This window comes from Macaca mulatta, chromosome 8, assembly GCF_049350105.2.
Source record: "Macaca mulatta isolate MMU2019108-1 chromosome 8, T2T-MMU8v2.0, whole genome shotgun sequence".
Taxonomy (NCBI): domain Eukaryota; kingdom Metazoa; phylum Chordata; class Mammalia; order Primates; family Cercopithecidae; genus Macaca; species Macaca mulatta.
The window spans coordinates 66759232-66782646 of record NC_133413.1 but is presented as its reverse complement, the minus strand read 5'-3'; the positions used below and the strand labels follow the sequence as shown (position 1 = coordinate 66782646).

At 41.6% G+C, this 23415-nt stretch overlaps 1 protein-coding gene and 1 non-coding gene across 2 annotated transcripts; both read left to right on the top strand.

Annotated features, from left to right (window-relative positions):
- The first annotated feature begins 14092 nt into the window (after positions 1–14092).
- LOC114680497 (small nucleolar RNA SNORA3/SNORA45 family) lies at positions 14093–14203 on the top strand. Its single transcript, XR_003732715.1, has one exon. It is a non-coding gene; the product is annotated as a small nucleolar RNA SNORA3/SNORA45 family (small nucleolar RNA).
- Positions 14204–21844: 7641 nt separating this feature from the next.
- On the top strand, positions 21845–22885 carry MOS (MOS proto-oncogene, serine/threonine kinase). Its single transcript, XM_015145386.3, has one exon. The coding sequence runs from the start codon at positions 21845–21847 to the stop codon at positions 22883–22885; it is 1041 nt and encodes a 346-aa protein (XP_015000872.1).
- Positions 22886–23415: the final 530 nt, after the last annotated feature.

Genomic DNA, 23415 nt, shown 5'->3' with positions numbered 1-23415 from the left:
CCTGCCTCAGCCTCCTGAGTAGCTGGAATTACAGGCATGTGCCACCACACCCAGCTAGTTTTGTGTTTTTAGTAGAGACAGGGTTTCGCCATGTTGGTCAGGCTGGTCTAGAATTCCTGACCTCAGGGGATCAGCCCACCTCGGCCTCCCAAAGTGCTGGGATTACAGGCGTGAGCCACCACACTCGGCCATCTTTCCTGTTTTTAATTACTTGTGAATCTTTGTCAAAAATCGTTTGGGCACATTTGTGTGGATATCTTTCTGGGTTCCCTATTCTGCTTTATTCATCTATGTGTTTATCCCTCTGCCAATACTACACAATCTTAATTGGTAAAGCTATAAAATCAGTCTTGAAATGAAGTAGACAAATTCCTCTCATTCTTATTCTTGCCTTTCAGAATTGTCTTAGCTCTTCTGATTTCTTTGCAGTTCCATCTAAATTTATAATATTCTTGTCTATATCTGCAAAAAAGTCTTGCTGGAATTATGTTACACCTGAATATCCATTTGGGAATTGAAATATTTACTATACTAAGTCTTCCAATCCATAAACTATGGTATGTCTCACCATTTACTTAGGTCTTCCTTGATTTCTTTCACCAGTGATTTCAATTTTGTAGTATACAGTATACAAGTTCTGTACTTCTTTTTAGATTTACACTTTAGTATTTTTTTAATGATTGTAAGTGGGACCATATTTTTAATTTTGGTGTGCACATGCTCATTGGTAATTACCAATGAACAATTGAAGTGCAATCAATTATTTTATATTTATCTTGTATTATGTGACCTTGCTGAACTCACTTATTAGTTCTAGGGTTTATTTTTATTTTTTGTAAGTTTTGAGGGGATTTCTACATATCTAAGTATGTCATTAGCAAATAGGAACAATTTTGTTTCTTCCTGTATGATCTTTTTGACTTCTTTTCTTGCTTTACTGTGCTGGCTACAACTTCTCATGCTATGTTGAATAAGAGTGGTAAGAGCAAACATCCTTGTATTGTTCCTGATCACAAGGGGAACATATTCAGCCTTTACCATTAAGTATGCTATTCAGTGTAGGTTTTTATAAACACCCTGTATCAATTTGAGAATATTCCCCCTCTATTGCTAGTTTAAAGAGTTTATCATGAATGGGTGTTGGATTTTTCAAATAGTTCTTCTATATCAATTGCTATGCTGATTATGCACGTGTACCACCTAAATCTATTTTTTAAAGCGGTCTGTTAATGATATGACATGTAAAATTGAGAGACCTTATCCATTCCCCTCACCCTGCACTGGAGTGATCAGGAAGAAATCAGGAAATCATTGTGGATAGAGCCTTGCACTCAGAACAGGGGCCTAAAATAGATGAGTGCATTGTTCCTAAGTGCACAATGCATTGGCCAGCTTGCAGGTTCTCATACTGGACTTGATGAGTAACACAATCACATACATGGGGCTGAGGAGGGCAGAGCTAGAGCTGCCTTCATGTTTCCAGAGCTGCCTAAAAGTGTCCCCTTCATTTAAATTTCAAATGAATGTCCCAAGGTATTTCTGGGGCGCCTGTCAAATTCCAGCAGTTAATGGAAAAGTGATTGGGGCTATTAGCTATCTAGAAGTATTGGTTTGTTTAGATGAAAACCAATTTTGGCACAATAAGTCCAAACACTAAGAAGCTCAATCCCTGTAGGTGGGAGAAGAGAGAGTTCAGTTGTCTCTAGAAAACAGCAGTTCTAATGTCTATGAAACACATGGGTGTTAGTGCTGCTCCATTGACTGAGAGCTGACCCTGAAAAAATGCCGTGGTTACCACTTGTTCCTGAGTTCTATTAATTACAGGAATTTTATGATTTAATAGCAATTATAAGAGATTCAAAAGGATTATTTCCCAATTCTTAAACCTCTCAGCAACTTCACTTAAATCATCACATGAAGGCTGTGAAGACTATAAACACAGCAGTGCACACTCCTGGGGGCCACCTCTGCTCCCCACTGTGGCCTCTTGGACCCTCTGGAGTAAGATGGGAAAGGGACTCTGCAGACACTCAGGGCACTGTCTGTTGAGTGCAAGTCCCAAATTTAGCCTCCCTTACTCTATAAGTACTTATTCTCCATATGGACATCAGCTTTAAGGGGTTCTATAGGAGCTCTTCTGAACTGAGATGAGGAAGGAGAATGAAGAGAAACTGCATTCACTCAATTAGAATTGCGAGATTCCCAAATGAGACTTTATGTCCTTTTGTTGTTGTTGTTAAATTCAGGGTCTCACTCTGTCATCTAGGCTGCAGTGCAGTGGTGTGATCATAGCTCACTGCAACCTCAAACTCCTGGGCTCAAGCAATCCGCATGCCCGAGCCTAGGACTACAGGTGTGTGCCACCATGCCTGGCTAAATTTTTTTACTTTATTTATTTATTTTGAGACGGGATCTCACTGTGTCACACAGGCTGGAGGGCAGTGGCACAATCTCGGCCCACTGCAACCTCTGCATTCCCAGCTCAAGCGATCCTCCCACCTCAGCCTCTTGAGTAGCTGGGACCACAGGCACATGCCACCACACTCGGCTCATTTTTGTACTTTTTTCTGTGGAGACAGGGTTTCACTATGTTGGCCAGACTGGTCTTGAACTCTTGACCTCAAGTGATCTGCCTTTCTTGGCCTATTTTATTTTATTTTATTTTATTTTTTGTAGAACCAGGGTCTCACTACACTGCTTAGGCTGGTCTGAAACTCCTGGCTTCAAGCGATCCTCCCACCTCGGCCTTCCAAGTGTTGGGATTGTAGGTGTGAGCCACCATGCCCAGCAGAATTCCTAATCTTTGGCCACCATGCCCAGCAGAATTCCTAATCTTTTGGGTGCCATTATCTATCTATTTATTCCCAGTTGTGTGAGGTCATGTATCAGCATGGAATGTAAGTAACAGGATAGCTAACTAACTTTGACTTAAGCCATAACAGCAATCAATTATTTAATATTACAGGAAATATGGAAGTAGGCAGTCAGAGCTGTCAGAATACTTGTCACTTTAGTGTGCGACTTCCTGGTTGGAAGGTTTTCGCAGCTTCAGACAGCACATCTACATCCAGGGCAGGAAGCTAGAGGGTGCAGCTGTCCCAGAAGTGGCCTGGAAGATTATCCTACATCTCTCTCATTTGCCACAAATGGGTCCTTTGACTACCATTAGCTGCAAGGGTAGCTGCAAAATAAATAAGTAAATAAATAAAAATGGGTACATAGCCTTTTTCAGCTCCTAGACAGAGGCAGGCAAGAAGGTTGGAAATGAGTGTGTGGTTGTGCAGCTCACAGTGCCTGCCTTTGTGTACATTTTCAAGTGTGAACCTACAATTTTGTAGTTTTTAGTGTGCAGATCTTACGCACATTTTGTTAAATTAATCTTTATGTTCATGCTTTCTGATGCTACTGTAAATTAGTTGCTAGTACACTGCCCTTGTGTCCTGCTACCCTGCTAAACTCATTTATTATTTCTAGTAGATGTTTTGTAGATTTCGTGAGATTGTTTACATACATGATTATTTTTTCCTAGAATAAAGAAAGTTTTACTTCTTTCTTTCCAATCTCTATGACTCTTTTTTTTTCTTTGCCTTATTTTGTGCTGCATAGGTGCTCCAGTATTATGTTGATTTAAAGACTGAAAGCAGATATGTTTGCCTTGTTCTCAATCTTTGGGTAAAATAATAATAGTCTTTTACTATTAAGCATGATGTTAACTCCAGGTGTTTCGCAGATGCCCTTTATCGGGTTGAGGGAGTTCCCTTTTATTACTAGTTTGCTTAGACATCTTAAATGGATTTAAATGTTATATGCTTTTTTTCATCTATTAAAATGACAATACAGTTTGTCCCCTTTATTCATTAACTTAGTGATTTAATTAGTTGACTTTTAATTCAACCTTGGATTTCTGGAATAAACCCTATTTGATTATAATGTAGTCTCTTTTTAAATTTAATTTGTTAATACTTTTTTTTTTTTTTTTTGAGATGGAGTCTCGCTCTGTTGCTCAGGCCGGAGTGCAGTGGCGCGATCTCGGCTCACTGCAACCTCCGCCTCCCGGGTTCAAGTGATTCTCCTGCCTCAGCCTCCTGAGTAGCTGGGATTACAGGCATGTGCCACCATTCTCCGCTATAGAGACAGGGTTTCACCATGTTGGTCATGCTGGTCTCGAACCCCTGACCTTGTGATCCACCCGCCTCGGCCTTCCAAAGTGCTGGGATTATGGGTGTGAGCCACCAGGCCCGGCCTGTTAATACTTTTTTTAAAAATTGTGTTTATGTTCATGAGAAATATTGCTCTGTAATTGCCTTCCTTCTTCTCCATCTCCCACTTACCTTTCTCTTCCTCTTCCTTCTTCCCCTTCTTCTTTGCAATGTCCTTGTTTGCTTTTGATATTAGAATGATGCTATTTCTTAAAATGAGTTAGAAAAATGGATATGCCTCTATTTTCTGAAAGACTATGAAGAAGGTTGGTATTATTTTTTCCTTAAATATTTAATACAATTAAGCTGTGAAGCCTTATGGTCCCAGAGTACTCTTTATAAAAATATCTTTAATTATAAATAAAAATTATTTAACAAATGTAAGGCTATTCAATTTTTTATTTCTTCTTTAGTCAGTTTTCGTAATTTTTTTTTTTTTTTTTTTTTTTTGAGACAGAGTCTCGCTCTGTCGCCCAGGCTGGATTGCAGTGGTGCATTCTCAGATCACTGCACGCTCCACCTCCCGAGTTCAAGCGATTCTTCTGGCTCAGCCTCCCGAGTAGCTGGGATTACAGGCATGTGCCACCACACCTGGTTAATTGTTTTGGAATTTTTACTAGAGACGGTGTTTCACCATGTTGACCAGGCTCATCTCAAACTCCTGACTTCAGGTGATCCTCCCGCCTCAGCCTCCCAAAGTGCTGGGATTACAGGAGTGAGCCATGGCACCTGGCCCAGTTTAGGTAATTTTTTTCTAAAGGAATGTGTCCATTTTACTTAAGTTGTCAAATATATTAGCATAAAGTTGTTAATACTATTTCTTTAATATCCTTTTAAGATCTTTAGGCTCGCAGCCATAAAAAAGGATGAGTTTGTGTCCTTTGTAGGGACATGGATGCAGCTGGAAACCATCATTCTCAGCAAACTATCGCAAGAACAGAAAACCAAACACCGCATGTTCTCACTCATAGGTGGGAATTGAACAATGAGATCACTTGGACTCGGGAAGGGGAACATCACACACTGGGGCCTATTATGGGGAGGGGGGAGTGGGGAGGGATGGCATTGGGAGTTATACCTGATGTAAATGACGAGTTGATGGGTGCTGATGAGTTGATGGGTGCAGCACACCAACATGGCACAGGTATACATATGTAACAAACCTGCACGTTGTGCACATGTACCCTAGAACTTAAAGTATAATAATAATAATAAATAAATAAATAAATAAATAAATAAATAAATAAAGTTCATCTACAAGAATCCAACAGCTAACATTACACTTAATAATAAAAGACCAGGCCGGGCGCGGTGGCTCACGCCTGTAATCCCAGCACTTTGGGAGGCCGAGGCGGGCGGATCACAAGGTCAGGAGATCGAGACCACAGTGAAACCCCGTCTCTACTAAAAATACAAAAAATTAGCCGGGCGCGGTGGCGGGCGCCTGCAGTCCCAGCTGCTCAGGAGGCTGAGGCAGGAGAATGGCGTGAACCCGGGAGGCGGAGCTTGCAGTGAGCCGAGATCGCGCCACTGCACTCCAGCCTAGGCGACAGAGAGAGACTCCATCTCAAAAATAAAATAAAATAAAATAAAAATAATAATAATAAAAGACCAGATGCTTTTGGGGGTGATGAAAATAACTTAAATCTTGATTATGGTGGCAGTTATATGACTATAGATTACAAAAATTCATACTGTACAATTCAAATTAGTGGATTTTATTGTATGTAAATTATATCAATAAAGCTGATTTTTTTAAACTGTCAAAAAAAAAGATCTTTAGGCTCTGTAGTGATATGCTCTTATTCATTCCAAATATTCATAATTTGTGTCTACTTTCAATTTTTCTTGAGCAGTCAAGCTAGAAGTTTATCAGTTTTTAAAAATAAAGCAACTTGTTTCATTTACCTTTTCTATTGGTTACCTTCCATTATTTACTCTATTTCTAGTTTAAGATGAGAGCTTACATGAATTACTTTAGACTTTTTTCTAATATAAACACTTAAAGCTATAAGCTTTTCTCCAAGCACTGCTTTAGCTGTATACCAAAAATTTTGATATATAGAGTTTTCATTTTTATTCGGAGTCTCGCTCTGTCGCCCAGGCTGGAGTGCAGTGGCCGGATCTCAGCTCACTGCAAGCTCCACCTCCCAGGTTTACGCCATTCTCCTGCCTCAGCCTCCCGAGTAGCTGGGACTACAGATGCCCGCCACCTCGCCTGGCTAGTTTTTTGTATTTTTTGGTAGAGACGGGGTTTCACCGTGTTAGCCAGGATGGTCTCGATCTCCCGACCTCGTGATCCGCCCGTCTCGGCCTCCCAAAGTGCTGGGATTACAGGCTTGAGCCACCACGCCCGGCCGTCAGTTAAAAATATTTTATAACATTCTTTGTGATTTCTTAAATTCATGAATTCTTTGGAAGTATATGATCTAATTTCCACATATTTTCGGAGCTTCCAGGTATCTTCCTCTTAATGAATTTAACTTCATTGTGATGTGGGGATGCACTTTGATACTAATCCTTTTAAATCTAGTGACACTGGTTTTATGGCTTGTCTTGGCAAATGTTCCATGCAAACTTGAAAATAACATGTAGTTTGTCAGTTTTTGGGTCAAGTCTGATCAGAGTTATGATGATTAACTTTATGTATAATAGCCTGGGTGGGTCACAGTGCCCAGATATTTGGTCAAATGTTAGTCTGGATGCTTCTGTGGGAAACATCACTTTTGTTTTCTATGAAATTAACATTTGAATCAGTGGACTTTGAATTAAGCAGATCACCCTTCGTAACGTGAGTAGGCTGATGTATCCAGTTAGCTGAAGGCCTTAATAGAACAAAGACTAGCCTCTTCCAAGCAAGTAAGAGTTTTGCCAGGAGACTGCCTGTGGACCTGAAAGACAACTCTTCCCTGAGTCTCCAGCCTGCCAGCCTACCCTACAGCTTTTGGATTTGCCAAGCCCCTACAGTCACGAGTCAATTCCTTAAATGTTGATAGATAGATAGATAGGTAGATAGATAGATAGATAGATAGATAGATAGATAGATAGATAGATAGATAGATGATAGATCGATCTGTTGGTTCTGTTTCTCTGGAGAACTCTAACATAAGCATTGTTCCCTTTTTCTGTATAATTGACATTTTTTGTCTGCTTGTTTTACCAGTCACTAAAGGAAGAGTGTTTATCTTCAACTATAATTGTAGATAGCCTCTTTCCGTTTCAACTTTTTTGCTTTATTAATTTTAAAACTCTATCATACCCATTTAGGATTGCTACGTTCCTTGATTCCTTTACCATTCTGAAATATCCTTCTTAATTCCTAGTAAAAGTTCTATTTCAAATTATGTTTTTTCTTGCTGTTAATATAGCCATTCCAACTTTCTTTTCACTAGTGTTTTATCATTTTCTATCCTTTTACTTTTGCTTTATAGGAATATTTATGTTTAACCTAGTTTTCTTATAAACAAAATAGCTTTAGTTATTTTTATCTAGTCCAACAGTCTCTGCCTTTTAATTGGACTGTTTAGACCACTTACGTTTAATTTGATTATTGACAGGTTTTGGTTTAAATATATCATCTAACTATTACCTTTCTATATATTATATAGATATTTTGTTCCTTTTTTTCCCACCCTCTTTTAGGTTTATTAAGTTTTGGGATTTTTTTTAACCTCCACTCTTGGATTATTAGCTATACCTCCTAGTTTTACTGTTTTAATGGTTCTTCTAAGGTTTCAATATATATCCTTAACTACCCTAGTCTACCTTCATAAAATATTACGTTACTTCAGTTATAATGTGAACCTTAGAACAACAGCCTTCCATTTTCCCTTCCTTTCGTTTGTGCCATTGTCATCATGATTTCTACATATGCTTCAAATCCAACAATGCATTATTATTATTACTACTATTACTACTATTTTAAATATTCAATTGTTTTCTCTAGACAATTGAAAAATAAGAAAAATCTTTTGCTTTAGCCCATATTTACCATTTCCAATATTCTTTATTGTTCTGTATATGTCCAGGTTTCTATCTGGTATCATTTCTCTTTTTGTATTTTTGAAAGTGCAGGTCTATAGGCAACAAATTCTCTCAGTTTCCATTTGCCTGAAAAGGTGTATTTCATCTTCATTTCTAAACAATATTTTTGCTAGATAAAGAATGGTAGATTGATGCTTTTTTTCTCTCTCTCAGCAGTTTAAATATTATTTCATTATCTCCAGCTTGATGAGAAGTCTGTGAAAGCAGAAGAAAATTATATTCATTATAACAAACCTTACTGCAGCCCCAGCTGAAACCCTCATTGCAGTGTTTTGAGAGTCCCTGAGCCAGAGGGCCTAGCTAAACTGCACCTAGTTCCTGACCAAATGGAAACAATGAGATAATAAATGTTAAATCAAACCCACTAAGTTTAGGGATAATTTGTTTTGCCACAATAGATACCTAATTCAGAGAATATCCTAAAAACTTCCACAAAAACAAAAATTAGTTACATGCAGAGTGCCAGGAGGAAAGCATTAGACTTCTCTATAGATGTTCTTAAAATTGTGAAAGAAAATTAATTTCAATATACAATTTGGACCAAATTATTGATCAAATGTCAGAGTAAAACACATTATCAGGCATGTAGGGACTGGAACAAATGATCTCCCATGTATTATTTTTCAGGAAGCTACTGAAGGATGTATTTCACTAAAATAAGAACATAGGCCGGACATGCTGGCTCACACCTGTAATCCCAATACTTCAGGAGGGCGAGGTGGGCAGATGGCCTGAGCTCAGGAGTTTGAGATCAGCCTGAGCAACATAGTGAGACCCCATATCTACAAAAAATGCAAAAATTAGCTAGGTGTGATGGCACGAGCATGTAGTCCCAGTTACTCGGGAGGCTGAGGTAGGAGAATCACTTGAGCCGGGAGATTGAGGCTGCAGTGAGTTCACGCCACTACACTCCAGCCTGAGTAACAGAGTGAGATCTTGTCTCAAATAAATAAATAAATAGAAAGAAAACAAATCAGATGAAGGGAAGGCCTGGGATTCAGGAAAAAGTGAATCCAAACCAAGAGAATTCTAGTAATAAAAGTAAAGGGAGGCCAGGCATGGTGGCTCACGTCTGTAACACCAGCACTTTGGGAGGCTCAGGTGGGTGGGTTACTTGAGGTCAGAAGTTCGAGGCCAGCCTGGCCAACATGGTGAAACCCTTTCTCTACTAAAAATATAAAAATTAGCCAGGCGTGGTGGCATGTACCTATAATCTCAGCTACTTGGGAGGCTGAGGTGGGAGAATTGCTTGAACCCGGGAGTCGGAGTTTGCAATGAGCTGAGATCGTGCCATTGCACTCTAGCCTGGGCAACAGAGTGGGAGTCTGTCTCAAAACAATAAATAAATAAAACAAAATTTTTAAAACGTAAAGGGAAACGCAAAATGGTAACTAAGCAGTAGGCACAACAGCCATCAACTTTGGAATAGGAGAGCTATAAAAGTATATGCCAAAACAGAAGTTAATACCCAAACATCCATCTCAAAAGTTTGAAAATAGTTGCCTCTGGGTGACAAGAGCTAGGTAAGGAAGGGAGATGGTGGTGAGCAGGGGCTTCCTATCTCACCTACCTATAGGGAAAGTTTGGTTTTTTTTTTATTTTTTGAGACGGAGTCTCACTCTGTAGCCCAGACTAGGGTACAGTGGTGCGATCTTGGCTCACTGCAATCTCTGTCTCCCGGGTCAGGCAATTCTCCTGCCTCAGCCTCCTGAGTAACTGGGATTACAGGATTGCGCCACCATGCCTGGCTAATTTTTGTATTTTTAGTAGAGATGGGGTTTCACCATGTTGGCCACGCTGGTCTTGAACTCCTGACCTTGTGATCCACCCACCTCGGCCTCCCAAAGTGCTGGGATTACAGGTGTGAGCCATCGCGCTTGGGCCCTATGGGGAAATTCTATCTCAATTCCAACCAGGTCTTCCCTATACTCGCTATTTCTCCAAAAATAATTTATTTCCTGGATCACAGAACTGATGCATCCATGAAGAGCTCTAACTTTATGCAGAATTAGTCCTAAGAATTCAAACATTGTTCTGCCTTATTTTACATTCACTTTATTCTCAGACAAGCATACTCCTAAGGGCACTGTTTCTTCATTGCTGTAGAATATTCCAGCAACTGACACACACTGCACCAATCATGATAACCAAGAGAAATGGAATATGATGATCAGCCAGACCTGGAGACCCTAAGAAGTGAAAAGAACCTCCATAGCCACTGGAACTTATGGAGCCATGAGTGTGCAATTTGACGAAATCGTGCTGACACTCCAAGCAAGCCACACAAGCCTGATGCATTACCTGTCATCACGGGTCACTCTCCCCTTCCTGAGAGTGGTGTAAGAACTATTCATTATAGTCCTGAGGGGAAAAAGAAACTGTCCTTAAATGGGTGGAGAGTACATTTTGGGAGGGACTATAACTGGGTTATTCAAAACTAGAGTCTTTGGAATCCTCTATTCTTCTTTTTCTTGAGACAGGGTCTCACTTTGTCACCCAGGCTGGAGTGCAGTGGCAAGATCTCGGCTCACAGCAGCCTTGACCTCCCGGGCTCAAGCAATTCCCCCGCTTCAGTCTCCTTAGTAGCTAGGACTACAGGTGTGTTCCACCACACTAGGCTAGTTTTTTTTTTTTTTAACTTTTAGTAGAAACAGGGTGTTTGTTGCCCAGGCTGGTCTCAAACTCTGGGGCTCAAGTGATCCTACCGCCTCAGCCTCCCAAAGTTTTGGGATTATAGGCATGAGCCCCCATGCCAGGCCAGAATCCTCTATTGTAACCTAAACAATGAGCATGAAATAGCATGAGGGGCTTACAGGACTGAGAGCCATCACAGCTGAATGCAGGAATTAGGTACCCTGGGGTAGCTTAAACCTCCACTCCCCTCTGTTGCGCTGGTCTTTGCCAGAGGTGGGTCCCCTGGTAAATGCAGAGGACATTCGTTGCCTTCGGCTGCACATTTAGAGAAATTACTTCCCTCCAAATGTTCATGGTCTGGTTGAAATAGTATTTTTAGGTGCCTGCCTCCCAAAAAAAGAGGCAAAATGATCATGTCCTATCTATCGGTACACTGGTACAGCCAGGAAGTCAGAAAACGAACACAATTGGCCTGTGGGTTGCTTCCTTTGAAGACTAAAGGAACGGCTGAAGAATCAATCCAATGGTGGTATTCTGGCCCTAGCTTTCTGCTGGGACCACTGCCGTGGCTCTTGCTTCCTGGTTCTCTAGGAAATAACTTCTTGCCTACTTTGGAGCATGGTTCTTAAGGTTCCCATTGGGTCTGTAATCCTCCAGAATCTTTCCAATACATTTCTTTGCTTAAGCTGGGTTCTACTTCTTGGAACCTAAGAACTCTAACTAATACAGTGGTTAACTGTGGACTGTAGTAAATTGAATACGCCTGTTCCTGTTCTGTCAATGCTATGCGTAATTTTGTTTCTATATTGAAAAATTATCATAAGTAATTCTCAGTTGTCATGAGCTCTCTTAGGAATCAGGCTAATACAGTCTTCTGTTTCCCTGTTAACACCACTAACAATAATATGTTGATGTGTCTACTCCAGCTCGATGTCATCAAGTAGTGCAATGGAATTTAAACCAATGGCCTAAACTAGAGCCAAATATTATAATTACCCATTACGTTGGTAATATATTGATTAGGGAGGATAGGAACACGGAAGACATGGTGTGGGTTATTTAATAAAACAAACCAAGGAGTAAGGTAAGTTAAAAGCACAGGAAACAATTAACAAGGGACAATACAACGTAAAACCCAAGTTACTCAAAATGGTGACTAATTTTGAATAATATCCTATATTTCTTCTAGTGTTTCCCTGCCCCTACTTTTTTTCTTTCTTTTTTTTTTTTTTTTTTTTTTTTGAGATGGCGTCTTGCTCTGTCGCCCAGGCTGGAGTGCAGTGGCGCAATCTCAGCTCACTGCAACCTCTGCCTTCCGAGTTCAAGCGATTCTGCCTCAGCCTCCCGAGTAGCTGGAACTACAGGCACACACCACCACACCTGGATAATTTTTGTGTTATTTTTAGTAGGGATGGGGTTTTGCCATGTTAGCCAGGATGGTCTTGATCTCCTGACCTTGTGATCCGCCCACCTTGGGCCCCCAGAGTGCTGGGATTACAGGCATGAGGCAGCAGCCTGGTCCCCTACTTCTTCTGACACTGGCTGCTGTTAAAATCTGGAGTCGCAGTCCTACTTCACCTGGATCGACAAGGTTGCTAAATGCACGAACTCAACACTGATCCTTTTTATGGAAAAATGACACTAGCTACAATATGTCTGCTATCTCCTGTGGGGCCATCTGGGGCAAATTATTGTCCACCCCTTTTTCCCACCATGCTTGGGTTGGGCTAAATGTGAGGACCAATATGGACTCAAGTTATTATAACATCTGGTTATACAATAGGACATAGTCAGTGGGCAAGAGCTTCGTCAATATTCAATGGTGGAAGGGACCGAGCCATTCTGTTTTGGTAACTGGCAACTCACTTTTTCTGAAAATAAAGTGTCAGTGATAATTGGGATATATAAATCTCAAGTCAACCTCCCGCTGACTGTTCCATGGATTGTTAAGAATTACACTGTGGTGAGCTAATAAATACTAAAGCCTAAAGCAAATGTTTCTGTGAATAACAGGGAAATATTTAGTAAGTGTCCACTGGTCTCCTGAGTGGAGGAGAAAGGATTTTGCTTGATGATTACCCCACTCCCCACTCCCAGAAGCACTGCAGCCCCACTTGAGGCAGGTGCCCTCCACACACACTTCACTGCTTCCCAGGGATCCCCTGCACAGAGAAAATTGATTCTCAGATATGTTCTGGGTTACTCAGTAAATGGGCTATGAAAGTCATTAAATTAATTTCTCATATTTGTTACATTTACACACAAAAATATCAACAGAGCAAACAAAACTTAAGATTCTAAGAAGGCTGGGGAGTTGAGCCACTAGTGTGTGCGTGCTCTGTTTCCTCTTCCTGTGTACAGATTAGGATGTGACAGAGCCTTAATTTAAAGTTTGAAACTATAATCCTCATTTCCACAAGAATTTGGAGTAGTAAGGAACCTGAGCTCAGCAAAGGAGGTTGCGGACGAGCCTCCAGTCTTTGGTGAGCCTCTTGTCTTCCTGTGGACTTTACCACCTCACCTGCCTTTGCTATCCTGGGTTACCATGTTTAGACTCCACTCTAGCTCAGCACCCTCTGGTCTTGGGTAGGTATCAAAAATTAAATCTTTTTGTCTAGCCTTGGTTTCACACCTCCTTCCTTATATCTTTCCTATAACATCCAATAAGAGGATATCCTGCTTTCCTCCCTAGGCTAAATCGACTTTCCATGGGCACCACCATGTCTAAATGTCAGCAGGGCACTTCCAGCCTTCCTCAGTTTGTAACAGACCATTATAGTGCATGGTCTCTTAAATCTGCAATAGGTACACCAGGGGTGACCCCAAATTTTAATTTCCCCTTTGTGGATCCTGGAACTATGATATCCTGAAACATTTAAAGGAGGATTGTTTCATGTATACATGGAAAGATTAGGTTCTGACACAAGTTGCCAAGAATGTAACCAAAACCTCACTAAGGATGTTGAGAGAACCACTGGGAAGTCCTGTCAATTTCCTGTTCAAGTGTGACCCACTAAGACCATACCCTGTCCCCGTCTCACAACAGCTAAAGACCAAATAATTGACTTCCTCTTCCTCTGCCCCTAGAGTCACCTAAAATCGCCTTGAGTAGAGTTCCAACAAGTGTCCTGGTGTTCCACTTTCAAATATGCCAACCGGAGATGCCCAGAGCTTTGCTATAAAGTGCCTCTTAATCTCATATAAAACTCAGCCTCACCAAGACTCAAGTCACAGTCCGAGTGTCCTGGTGTGCTAGGGCACTTGCAGAGAATCTGCTGGTCTTGATTCACTGGTGGAGACAATCGGCGCCCAGATTAGAAACATGCCCTACCTGGGGTTTTAGAAAGCGGGCTGGCAGTCATCTTTCCTCACACCTATCAGGCAGATGGTACCTGCCATGGTGTATTGTAAAGTTCTAAAAAATAAAAAAATTAGAACAAAGAAAAATTCAGCCTCAAAGCATTAGCACTGCAATCCTCAAGCCATTAAGAAGGCACGCCCTAGAAATAATTAGAATATTTTTCCGTCTAGAAAAGGCAGAATATGGCCGGGAATTGTGGCTCATACCTGTAATCCCAGTATTTTGGGAGGCCGAGGCAGGTGGATCACTTGAGGTCAGGAGTTCGAGACCAGCCTGATTAACATGGTGAAACCCCATCTCCACTAAAAATACAAAATTCGCTGAGCATGGTGGTGCACACTTGTAATCCCAGCTACTTGGGAGGCTGAGGCAGGAGAATTGCTTGAATCCAGGAGGCGGAGGTTGTAGGGAGCCGAGATCATGCCATTGCACTCCAACCTGGGCAACAAGAGTGAAACTCCGCCTAAAGAAAATAAAAGAAAGAAAAGGCAGAATATTTGAATATTTTAGAACGACTGAAAATAAGTTAAGTCTCTTCTCAGATAACTCTAGACTGCAGAAGGCCAGGTGAGAAAGGAATTGTTTGTATTTCAAAAAAAATATCTTAGTCGACTAAGAAGCATTAAGAAGATACATTCTATACACATAAAGAGAAACTAGAGAAAGAGGAAAATTAAAGATTTGGGGACTAGGTTATGATAAAATCAACTTAGAGAATCACTTGGATTTATGTATTGTAAACTTTGGTATAATATAATAATATGTTGGTAGGAAAGTGTTATATATTATAAAAGGAAGCTCAAAGAAGAGAGAATAAATTTTAAAGGCTTTAATATCATTACTATTGACTAAACTAAATTGTAATGAAATACATGAAGCTATGTGGGTTCTAATATTCCCAGAAATTGAATAGTAGAAGACAGCATTGGGTGCCATCCAGAACTTGTGCATATGAACCTTCTGCTTGTAATGTTGCACCTGGTCACTACGTAATGATCAGATAGTGGCTAAATGAGATTTTCATACAGAACTGGGGAAATTCGTTTGCTTGATTTTCCCTTCACCCACGTTTCATAAGGTAGACTCAGAACAGTTTTCTACCATACTCAAAGGTTTATTATCACAAAAGAATAAAACCTCTTGGCTGAAAACTGCCACCTTCTAGGAAAACTGCCAGCTAGTTATACTGACAGCCTCCCAGAACTGAAAACAAATTAATCATACATGATTTATATAAAACAAAGTCTCACAGAATGAGCTATGAGGCGTGACTCTACAAGAAAATAATTTGATTACACATCTTAGTGGCATACAGTATAAGGATAAAAATAACTGCAAAGAAATCTTAAATTTTATTTAATAATTTTATCAGATAAATTAGTAATTAGATTAATTTGTTTGAAATCAAGCTTTCAAGTATAAGGAAAGAGAAGGAAAATAATAAAATTGAAATGCTTTAATTGGGAATCATACTGTCAGAACTGAATTAGAAATATCAATAGAAACCTATGCTTTTTAAAAGAAAAAAAAAGAGTATATGTTTTTCCAATTCTGTCAGTTAAAACGAACTAGTAACAAGGGCTTAAGAGAATGAACCTAATATGTGCACTTAATGCTGAGATTATGGCATCTTTCCAGGATACCCTGGAGAAATGACTGACTCCAGGAGCCATTATGAGCCTGAGGCAACTTGCTGTATGTACCAAGAGGCAAGAAATAATTCAGATCAATGGGACTGTGTCAAAAGAACACAACAGGGCCCCCCACTGGCCAAAGTGTGTCAATTTGAGCAGCAAAAATAATTATTGCAGTTGATTAAATCACATTCAATCTATAAGAGGCCAAGAGTCCCTAATGATACGCACGAGAAAATTTTGCTTAAAATTGAGTAAAGATGGTGAATTGAATAGAGTGTATTACTTTTGGATCCTTTATTCAAACATCCTATTATTTTGACACATTTATCAGTGAAAAATACAGAATTTAGTAAATACTAAATACAAAGTTAGAAAGCATTTTCTGAGGCCGGGTGTGGATCTCATGCCTGTAATCTCAGCACTTTGGGCGGCCAAAGTGGGAGGAAAGCTTGAGCACAGGGAGGTGGAGGCTGTAGTGAACTGAGATCGTGCACTCCACTCCAGCCTGGGAGACAGAGTGTGAGACACTGTCTCAAAAAACAAACAAAACAAAACAAAACAAAAACAAGCAAGCAAACACAGTCTGGCTTGAGGGAGGATGCCAGTATGTGATCATAAATTGGACAAAATCATTCAAGATAGCCGCATTTCAATCAGATCAAATTTCAAATTTTCAAATATCTATAAGCATTTTATGTTCTTAAAAATATGAGAAAATTGCAAGATATCATTAAATTCAAAGGTTTCCAAAACCAGTTTGAAACATATTTGCATGTCTTAAAACCTTTTGTGAAGTTTAGCTGTATTTAGAGAAGTAAAAATGTATTTACATATCTCGAGTCAAAATACAAAATCCAAGCGATCAGGGCAAAGTGGAAGCAAGCAACCCCAACCTCCCCGCATGGAAACAGAGAGTGTGCGCTGGTCACATCCAGGGACGTGCTCCATGCAATCCACAAATTTAGATCTGCTCCTGACCATATTATATTGACCATATAAAAATTAAAGTAGCTTTATATGTACTTTACTGATATAGAAACAAGTCTATGTTATATTGCTAAGTATAAAATTCAAATTTCAGAATGTCAATAGTATAATCCCACTGAAGTAAAAAAAAAAAAAAAAAAAAAAAAAAGATGTTTTTCAAGTTTGACTCTATAATCTTTGTATGGGAATTTTTAGTAAAGCGTATATATTCATCTACAGCTTAACTTTTTAGTCTTAAAAAAGGCAAAAATGAAATTTCGACCATGAAATGCACGGTTGTAACCAGCAATACCAATCTTGCACAGTTGCAATACTCTTTGCACTCTTTGCACTGTAACCTCTGGAATCCACTGTAACCTCTGTAACCTCTGGAATCCACTGTAACCTCTGTAACCTCTGGAATCCACTGTAACCTCTGGAATCCACTGTAACCTCTGTAACCTCTGGAATCCACTGTAACCTCTGGAATCCACTGTAACCTCTGTGACCTCTGGAATCCACTGTAACCTCTGGAATCCGCTGTAACCGGAGATCGCTTAACCGGGCAGTCCTCTGCCAGGACTCGGGCGGCAGTCAAGGGTGCGCAGGCGCAAGCGCCGCCACCGTCGGTGGGGTTCTGTGCGCGGTTGAGACTGCTGTTGAGTTTCACCGCCTTTTAAGACTGACTTCCAAAAGACGACGTGATGACTCTAAAGAAAAAGGAAAATTTGTTGCGTACGCAGAAGGGCAGGCTGGGCGCACTCTGAGCGTCTTTCGGGGACCGACGGCCTCGCCCACGTGCTTCCGGGCACCAGAGCGCCCAAACCCCGCGCGCTAGGAAACGCACAAACGCCCCAGCGGGCGAGGCCACTGGCAGCCAGGAGGCGGCGAGGGTGGCTGTCTTCCAGAGACCGGGGAATCAAGAAAGGCAGAGCCACCTCCTCGGCCCCAGCGCAGCAAGTGCAGGAGGCAGGGAGGCCGCAGCGTCCCGCGGTCCCCGGTACCCGTGAAACCCGGTGCGCGCCCAGGGAGCTGGGGCAGCTCAGGCCCAGCGTGCCCAGAAAGCCAACCACGCTGGTCAGGAGGACGCTCTCCCACGATCCGCGATCCTCAGGCTCTGATTAAAGTCCAGTTAAAAAGAGCTATCCGTTCTGGTATCTGTTGTTACTCTTGTGATAAATATGATGTTTGATACGGAAGTATCTTTATAGTCATGCTGCCAATCAAAGAACAAAACACTTAAAGCCTGTGCGCTAAGAACACGAGGAGAGCATTTCGCTCCTCAGGAGGTGCAGTTTCTCTTCCTTTGTTTCATATGTAATTCCAAGGAGAATTCCCTGTTATCAACACATTTTGCTCTTTGCCTTTGTTTAGGGGATGACATAGGCTCATTGCATTTGATCAGATTAGTGTTAACCCCCCCACCCACGTTTTACAGCAGGATTTTATATCTTTAACCTCAAAATTCAAGAGCAGAAAAATACTCACATTTTATGTTAGTTTAACGTGAAAACGAGTTACTTCAGCCCTGACAGGATAGTTTTAAACCAATACTTCCTAACAAATCTGTTTCTTATTCGTATAAGCCCATACACATGGTTTTTTAAATGAGTTTTATAAATAATAATTAGCATTGAGGCACTGATCTAAGTATTTGAAACTCTGTTACTCTTCACAACAATCCTGAGGTGGGCATATTTTCCTCATTTTGCAGATAAGGAAACAAGCACTGGGATGGTAAGAAACCCAGGCCATCTGGCCCCTAAGAGCCTTTTACCACCATGCTTAAAGCTTTACCCACTTTTGAGATCCAAAATATTACGTAGTGCACACATATTTGGTAACCAAATCAGGATTAAACATTAAACTTCAGGGCCGAGCACAGTGCCCTGTAATCCTAGCATTTTGGGAAGCTGAGGCGGGCAGATTACTTGACCTCAGGAGTTCAAGACCAGCCTAGACAGCGTGGTACAACCCTATCTCTATAAAAAAATACAAAAATTAGTTGGGTGTGGTGGTGTGTGCCTGTGGTCCCAGCTACTCAGGAGGCTGAGGTGGGAGGATCGCTTGAGCCAAGGAGGCAGAGGTTGCAGTGAGCCAAGATCACACCACTGCACTCCAGCCTGGGTGACATAGCGAGATACTGTCTCAAAAAGAAAAAAACAAAAGTAAAGTAAGAACATAATAAGAAATATGTTTGGCACTGTTACAGGGGATAAAAAATAAATAGGGAGATAGATCCTGCTTTCAGGGTAAGTGCAATTTGCTGAGTAAAATAAATATTTTAAGATACCTTAAAAAAGAAAACAAAGGCTGTTGTAAATTGGATATTCAATTATTTGGGGTTTATAAATACACAGAATGCCACATTTTCACCAATACCTTATGTTTTGTGTAAAGATTGAAACCAACTTTGAAAATGAATTGTTTATGCGATTATCTTAAAAATAAAGATTATATAATAAGCCACATTATCTTGCATTATGTGACTTATCTAGGGGGTAAAGTCACTCTCATTCTACTAATATTCACAGTACTATTATATAATCATTTCAGAGCCCTGAATTATAATCCCAACTATGTGACAGTTACTGAGTAAATTTTGCAATGTAGATTTATTATAGAATATAAGTGTATTACTTTATTTTTCTCTATTCATTGGCATCCTTTTATATTTAGGGTTTGACACGATTGCACACAACAATCTTTCTACTAAAATATTCCATAGAGTTCGCCAGGGATGGTGGCTCACGCCTTAATCCAAGCACTTTGGGAGGCTGAGGCAGGTGGATCACCTGGGGTCAGGAGTTCGAGACCACCCTGGCCAACATGATGAAACCCTGTCTCTACTAAAAATACAAAAATTAGCTGGGCATGGTGGCACATGCCTGTAATCCCAGCTACTCGGGAGCTGAGGCGGGAGAATCGCTTGAACCCAGGGAGCGGAGGTTGCAGTGAGCCAAGATCATGCCATTGCACTCCAGCCTGGGCAACAGGAGCGAAACTCTGTCTCAAAAAAAAAAAACAAAAAGATTGAGGCTCAAGCAGATTAAATATTATACACATACTAGATCACATACTAAGCCACACAGGTAGTACAGAATAGAAATCCTATTCCAGGGCTTCACGGACCTCAAATTGCTTCTGTAAATGGTTCATGTTTATTAATTTACCTTCTCAAAGTCAATATACTTCAAAAACATACAACTGCTATCATTAAAATGTGGTTACACATAACCTAGCACATAGGTGCTTTAGAAGAAGGGAACTTTACCATTTGAATTTTTTTTTTCCTCCACTCTGTCGCCCAGGCTGGAGTGCAGTGGCACGATCTCGGCTCACTGCAAGCTCCACCTCCCGGGTTCAGGTCATTCTCCCGCCTCAGCCTGCCGAGTAGCTGGGACTACAGGTGCCCGCCACCACGCCTGGCTAATTTTTTGTATTTTTAGTAGAGATGGTGTTTCACTGTGTTAGCTAGGATGGTCTCGATCTCCTGACCTCATGATCCACCTGCCTCGGCCTCCCAAAATGCTGGGATTACAGGCGTGAGCCACCGTGCCAGGCTACCATTTGATTTTTTTAAAATATCCTAACGTGTGTGTGTGTGTGTGCGCGCGTGTTTCTCATGAATATGGTATTATTGGTCCTTTTTCCAAAGATATGGTATGAAAAATAATTTTTTGCTTAGAGTCAGAGTCTTGCTCTATCATCCAGCCGGGTGTGCAGTGGCACGATCATAGCTCACTGCAGCTTCAAACTCCTCAGTTCAAGTCTCCTCCCGCCCCAGCCTCCAAAGTAGCTAGGACTACAGGAGTGCGCCACCACACTCAGCTAACTTTATTATTATTTTTTGTAGAGGCAGGTCTCAAATTCTTGGCCTCAAGTGGTCCTTCCACCTCAGCCTCCTAAAGCACTGGGATTATAGGCATGACTCACTGCACTTGGTAGAAAATTAATTTTCATTATAAAAATCAGAAAGGAAGAACTTGTTGTTTGATGGCCAATACCCTGAATTTCATTCCAACTTCTGGTTTTCTACATTATATGTAGGTACTAGTGATTTTGTGCCATTTTTATTTCTTCAGATTTTTCCTCTTCTACAATTCTCCCATATGTGTTATTATTTGAAGCCCTGATCACAGCTCTGAATCATTCTGTTCTTTTTTCTCCTCCAACTCTGATTCAAAACTTCTGTAACTCGTTCACTGCAAAGCCTAGAATCTCTCTTGCAAGTGAGCTGACCGGGTGGGCCAAATCGCCTTGAAAGGGAAGGATTGTTACAAAGTCAGTATGTTGCTAAGACGTCTTGCTAATTTGCTGTGTAAGTTGCATAGACTGTCAGGGGATTCTCCTTTCCACTGATGAATTTAGGTGTGTGTTATGACCTGTATCAGTGATTCTATTTGGATTCATTAACGTTGCAATTTTTTATCCATATGAATGCTGCACCTAGTTTTTCCCTGTAATTGATTAAACAAATGTCTGCTGTTTGCATTTCAACTCTCAGCCAATAACTGCTGGAAGTGATTTAATGCAGCTGGAGAATGACACTAACAATCATTATAGCCTGCAAAGTGTGAAACAATTTCATTGTGCTTTGTGGTCTCTTTAGTCTGAGGACTGATAATGTGCAGCGGATGTGACTTGAAAAAAAGTATTTCATTATAGTTAAACAAATAATGTAAAAGAGGGGTGAGTTCTGGGGCAGCTCCATGCTGTTTATCTGGCATGAGCTTGTTTTTATAAGAATTCACTTCAAGTGTGGAAGGGAAATGCTTTCATCTGAAAGGGACTGCTGTGCTTCATTCCGGTTTCTCCCTCCATCTGATAAAAACTCTTGCTGAGTGACAGCACAGATGTAGCTCATTTGAAACAAATGAAGGAAAAGGAGAAAAGGGATAGGGGTGGAGCCAAGGAGTAGTCAGTCATGTTTCCAAAGTCCCGCGGTTTCCCCTGGTCTTTTCATTCACCCCAGCGGCCCTGGTGTCCCCCTGCAAAGTGCGATGCCCTCGCCCCTGGCCCTACGCCCCTACCTCCCCAGCGAGTTTTCCCCGTCGGTGGACGCCCGGCCCTGCAGCAGTCCCTCAGAGCTCCCTGCGAAGCTGCTTCTGGGGGCCACTCCTCCTCGGGCCCCGCGGCTGCCGCGCCGGCTGGCTTGGTGCTCCATTGACTGGGAGCAGGTGTGCTTGCTGCAGAGGCTGGGAGCCGGAGGGTTTGGCTCGGTGTACAAGGCGACTTACCACGGTGTTCCTGTGGCCATAAAGCAAGTGAACAAGTGCACTAAGAACCGACTAGCATCTCGGCGGAGTTTCTGGGCTGAGCTCAACGTAGCAAGGCTGCGCCACGATAACATCGTGCGCGTGGTGGCTGCCAGCACGCGCACGCCCGCGGGGTCCAACAGCCTAGGGACCATCATCATGGAGTTCGGTGGCAACGTCACTTTACACCAAGTCATCTACGGCGCCGCCGGCCACCCTGAGGGGGACGCGGGGGAGCCTCACTGCAGCACTGGAGGACCGTTAACTTTGGGAAAGTGTCTCAAGTACTCCCTAGATGTTGTGAACGGCCTGCTCTTCCTCCACTCGCAAAGCATTGTGCACTTGGACCTGAAGCCCGCGAACATCTTGATCAGTGAGCAGGATGTCTGTAAAATTAGTGACTTCGGTTGCTCTGAGAAGTTGGAAGATCTGCTGTGCTTCCAGACACCCCTTTACCCCCTTGGAGGCACATACACCCACCGCGCCCCGGAACTCCTGAAAGGAGAGGGAGTGACGCCCAAAGCCGACATTTATTCCTTTGCCATCACTCTCTGGCAAATGACTACCAAGCAGGCGCCCTATTCGGGGGAGCGGCAGCACATACTGTACGCAGTGGTGGCCTACGACCTGCGCCCGTCCCTCTCCGCTGCCGTCTTCCAGGACTCGCTCCCCGGGCAGCGCCTTGGGGACGTCATCCGGCGCTGCTGGAGACCCAGCGCGGCGCAGAGGCCGAGCGCGCGGCTGCTTTTGGTGGATCTCACCTCTTTGAAAGCTGAATTCGGCTGACTGAAAACCTGCGTCAAGATAAGCTTGTGTCTGTTTCTGTTTGTTTTTAAAGGAAGTGGAGATGTCGAAGAAAACATATTTGTGGGATGGAGTTTTAGAAAATAAAGTTACTAAAAACTCCTTTAGTCTCCAATGCTTTTTCTACGACACATAGCAAAGCCACAAATCTAGTACCTGTTGTCTCAGTACTGTTAGTAACTAATCTTATTCAGATAAGATTAGTGCTTGTGCTTTGCCCTCCATTGATAGTATTTCATTTATTCAAATTTGTTACTGATAAAACACTTTGTCCAAAACAGAACTCCACTGCAGAAATGTCAAAATTTTCTATAAATCCATATATATCCCATACCTACCACATAAATTCCAACTATTAACAGTGTACTTGCTCCCACACCAAATCAGTAAAAACTTTTTAAAAAATAAGTAATGCTTTCCTACTACTCCCCCCAGTAAAACTTCTTGTTTGTAATGACCTTCACACATAAAAGTCATACACTGAGGTACATTTACAGTCAAAGGAATTATAA

Bases quoted from the DNA above. Each gene is read 5' to 3' on its own strand.
- MOS (XM_015145386.3), top strand. From the start codon at position 21,845: ATGCCCTCGCCCCTGGCCCTACGCCCCTACCTCCCCAGCGAGTTTTCC.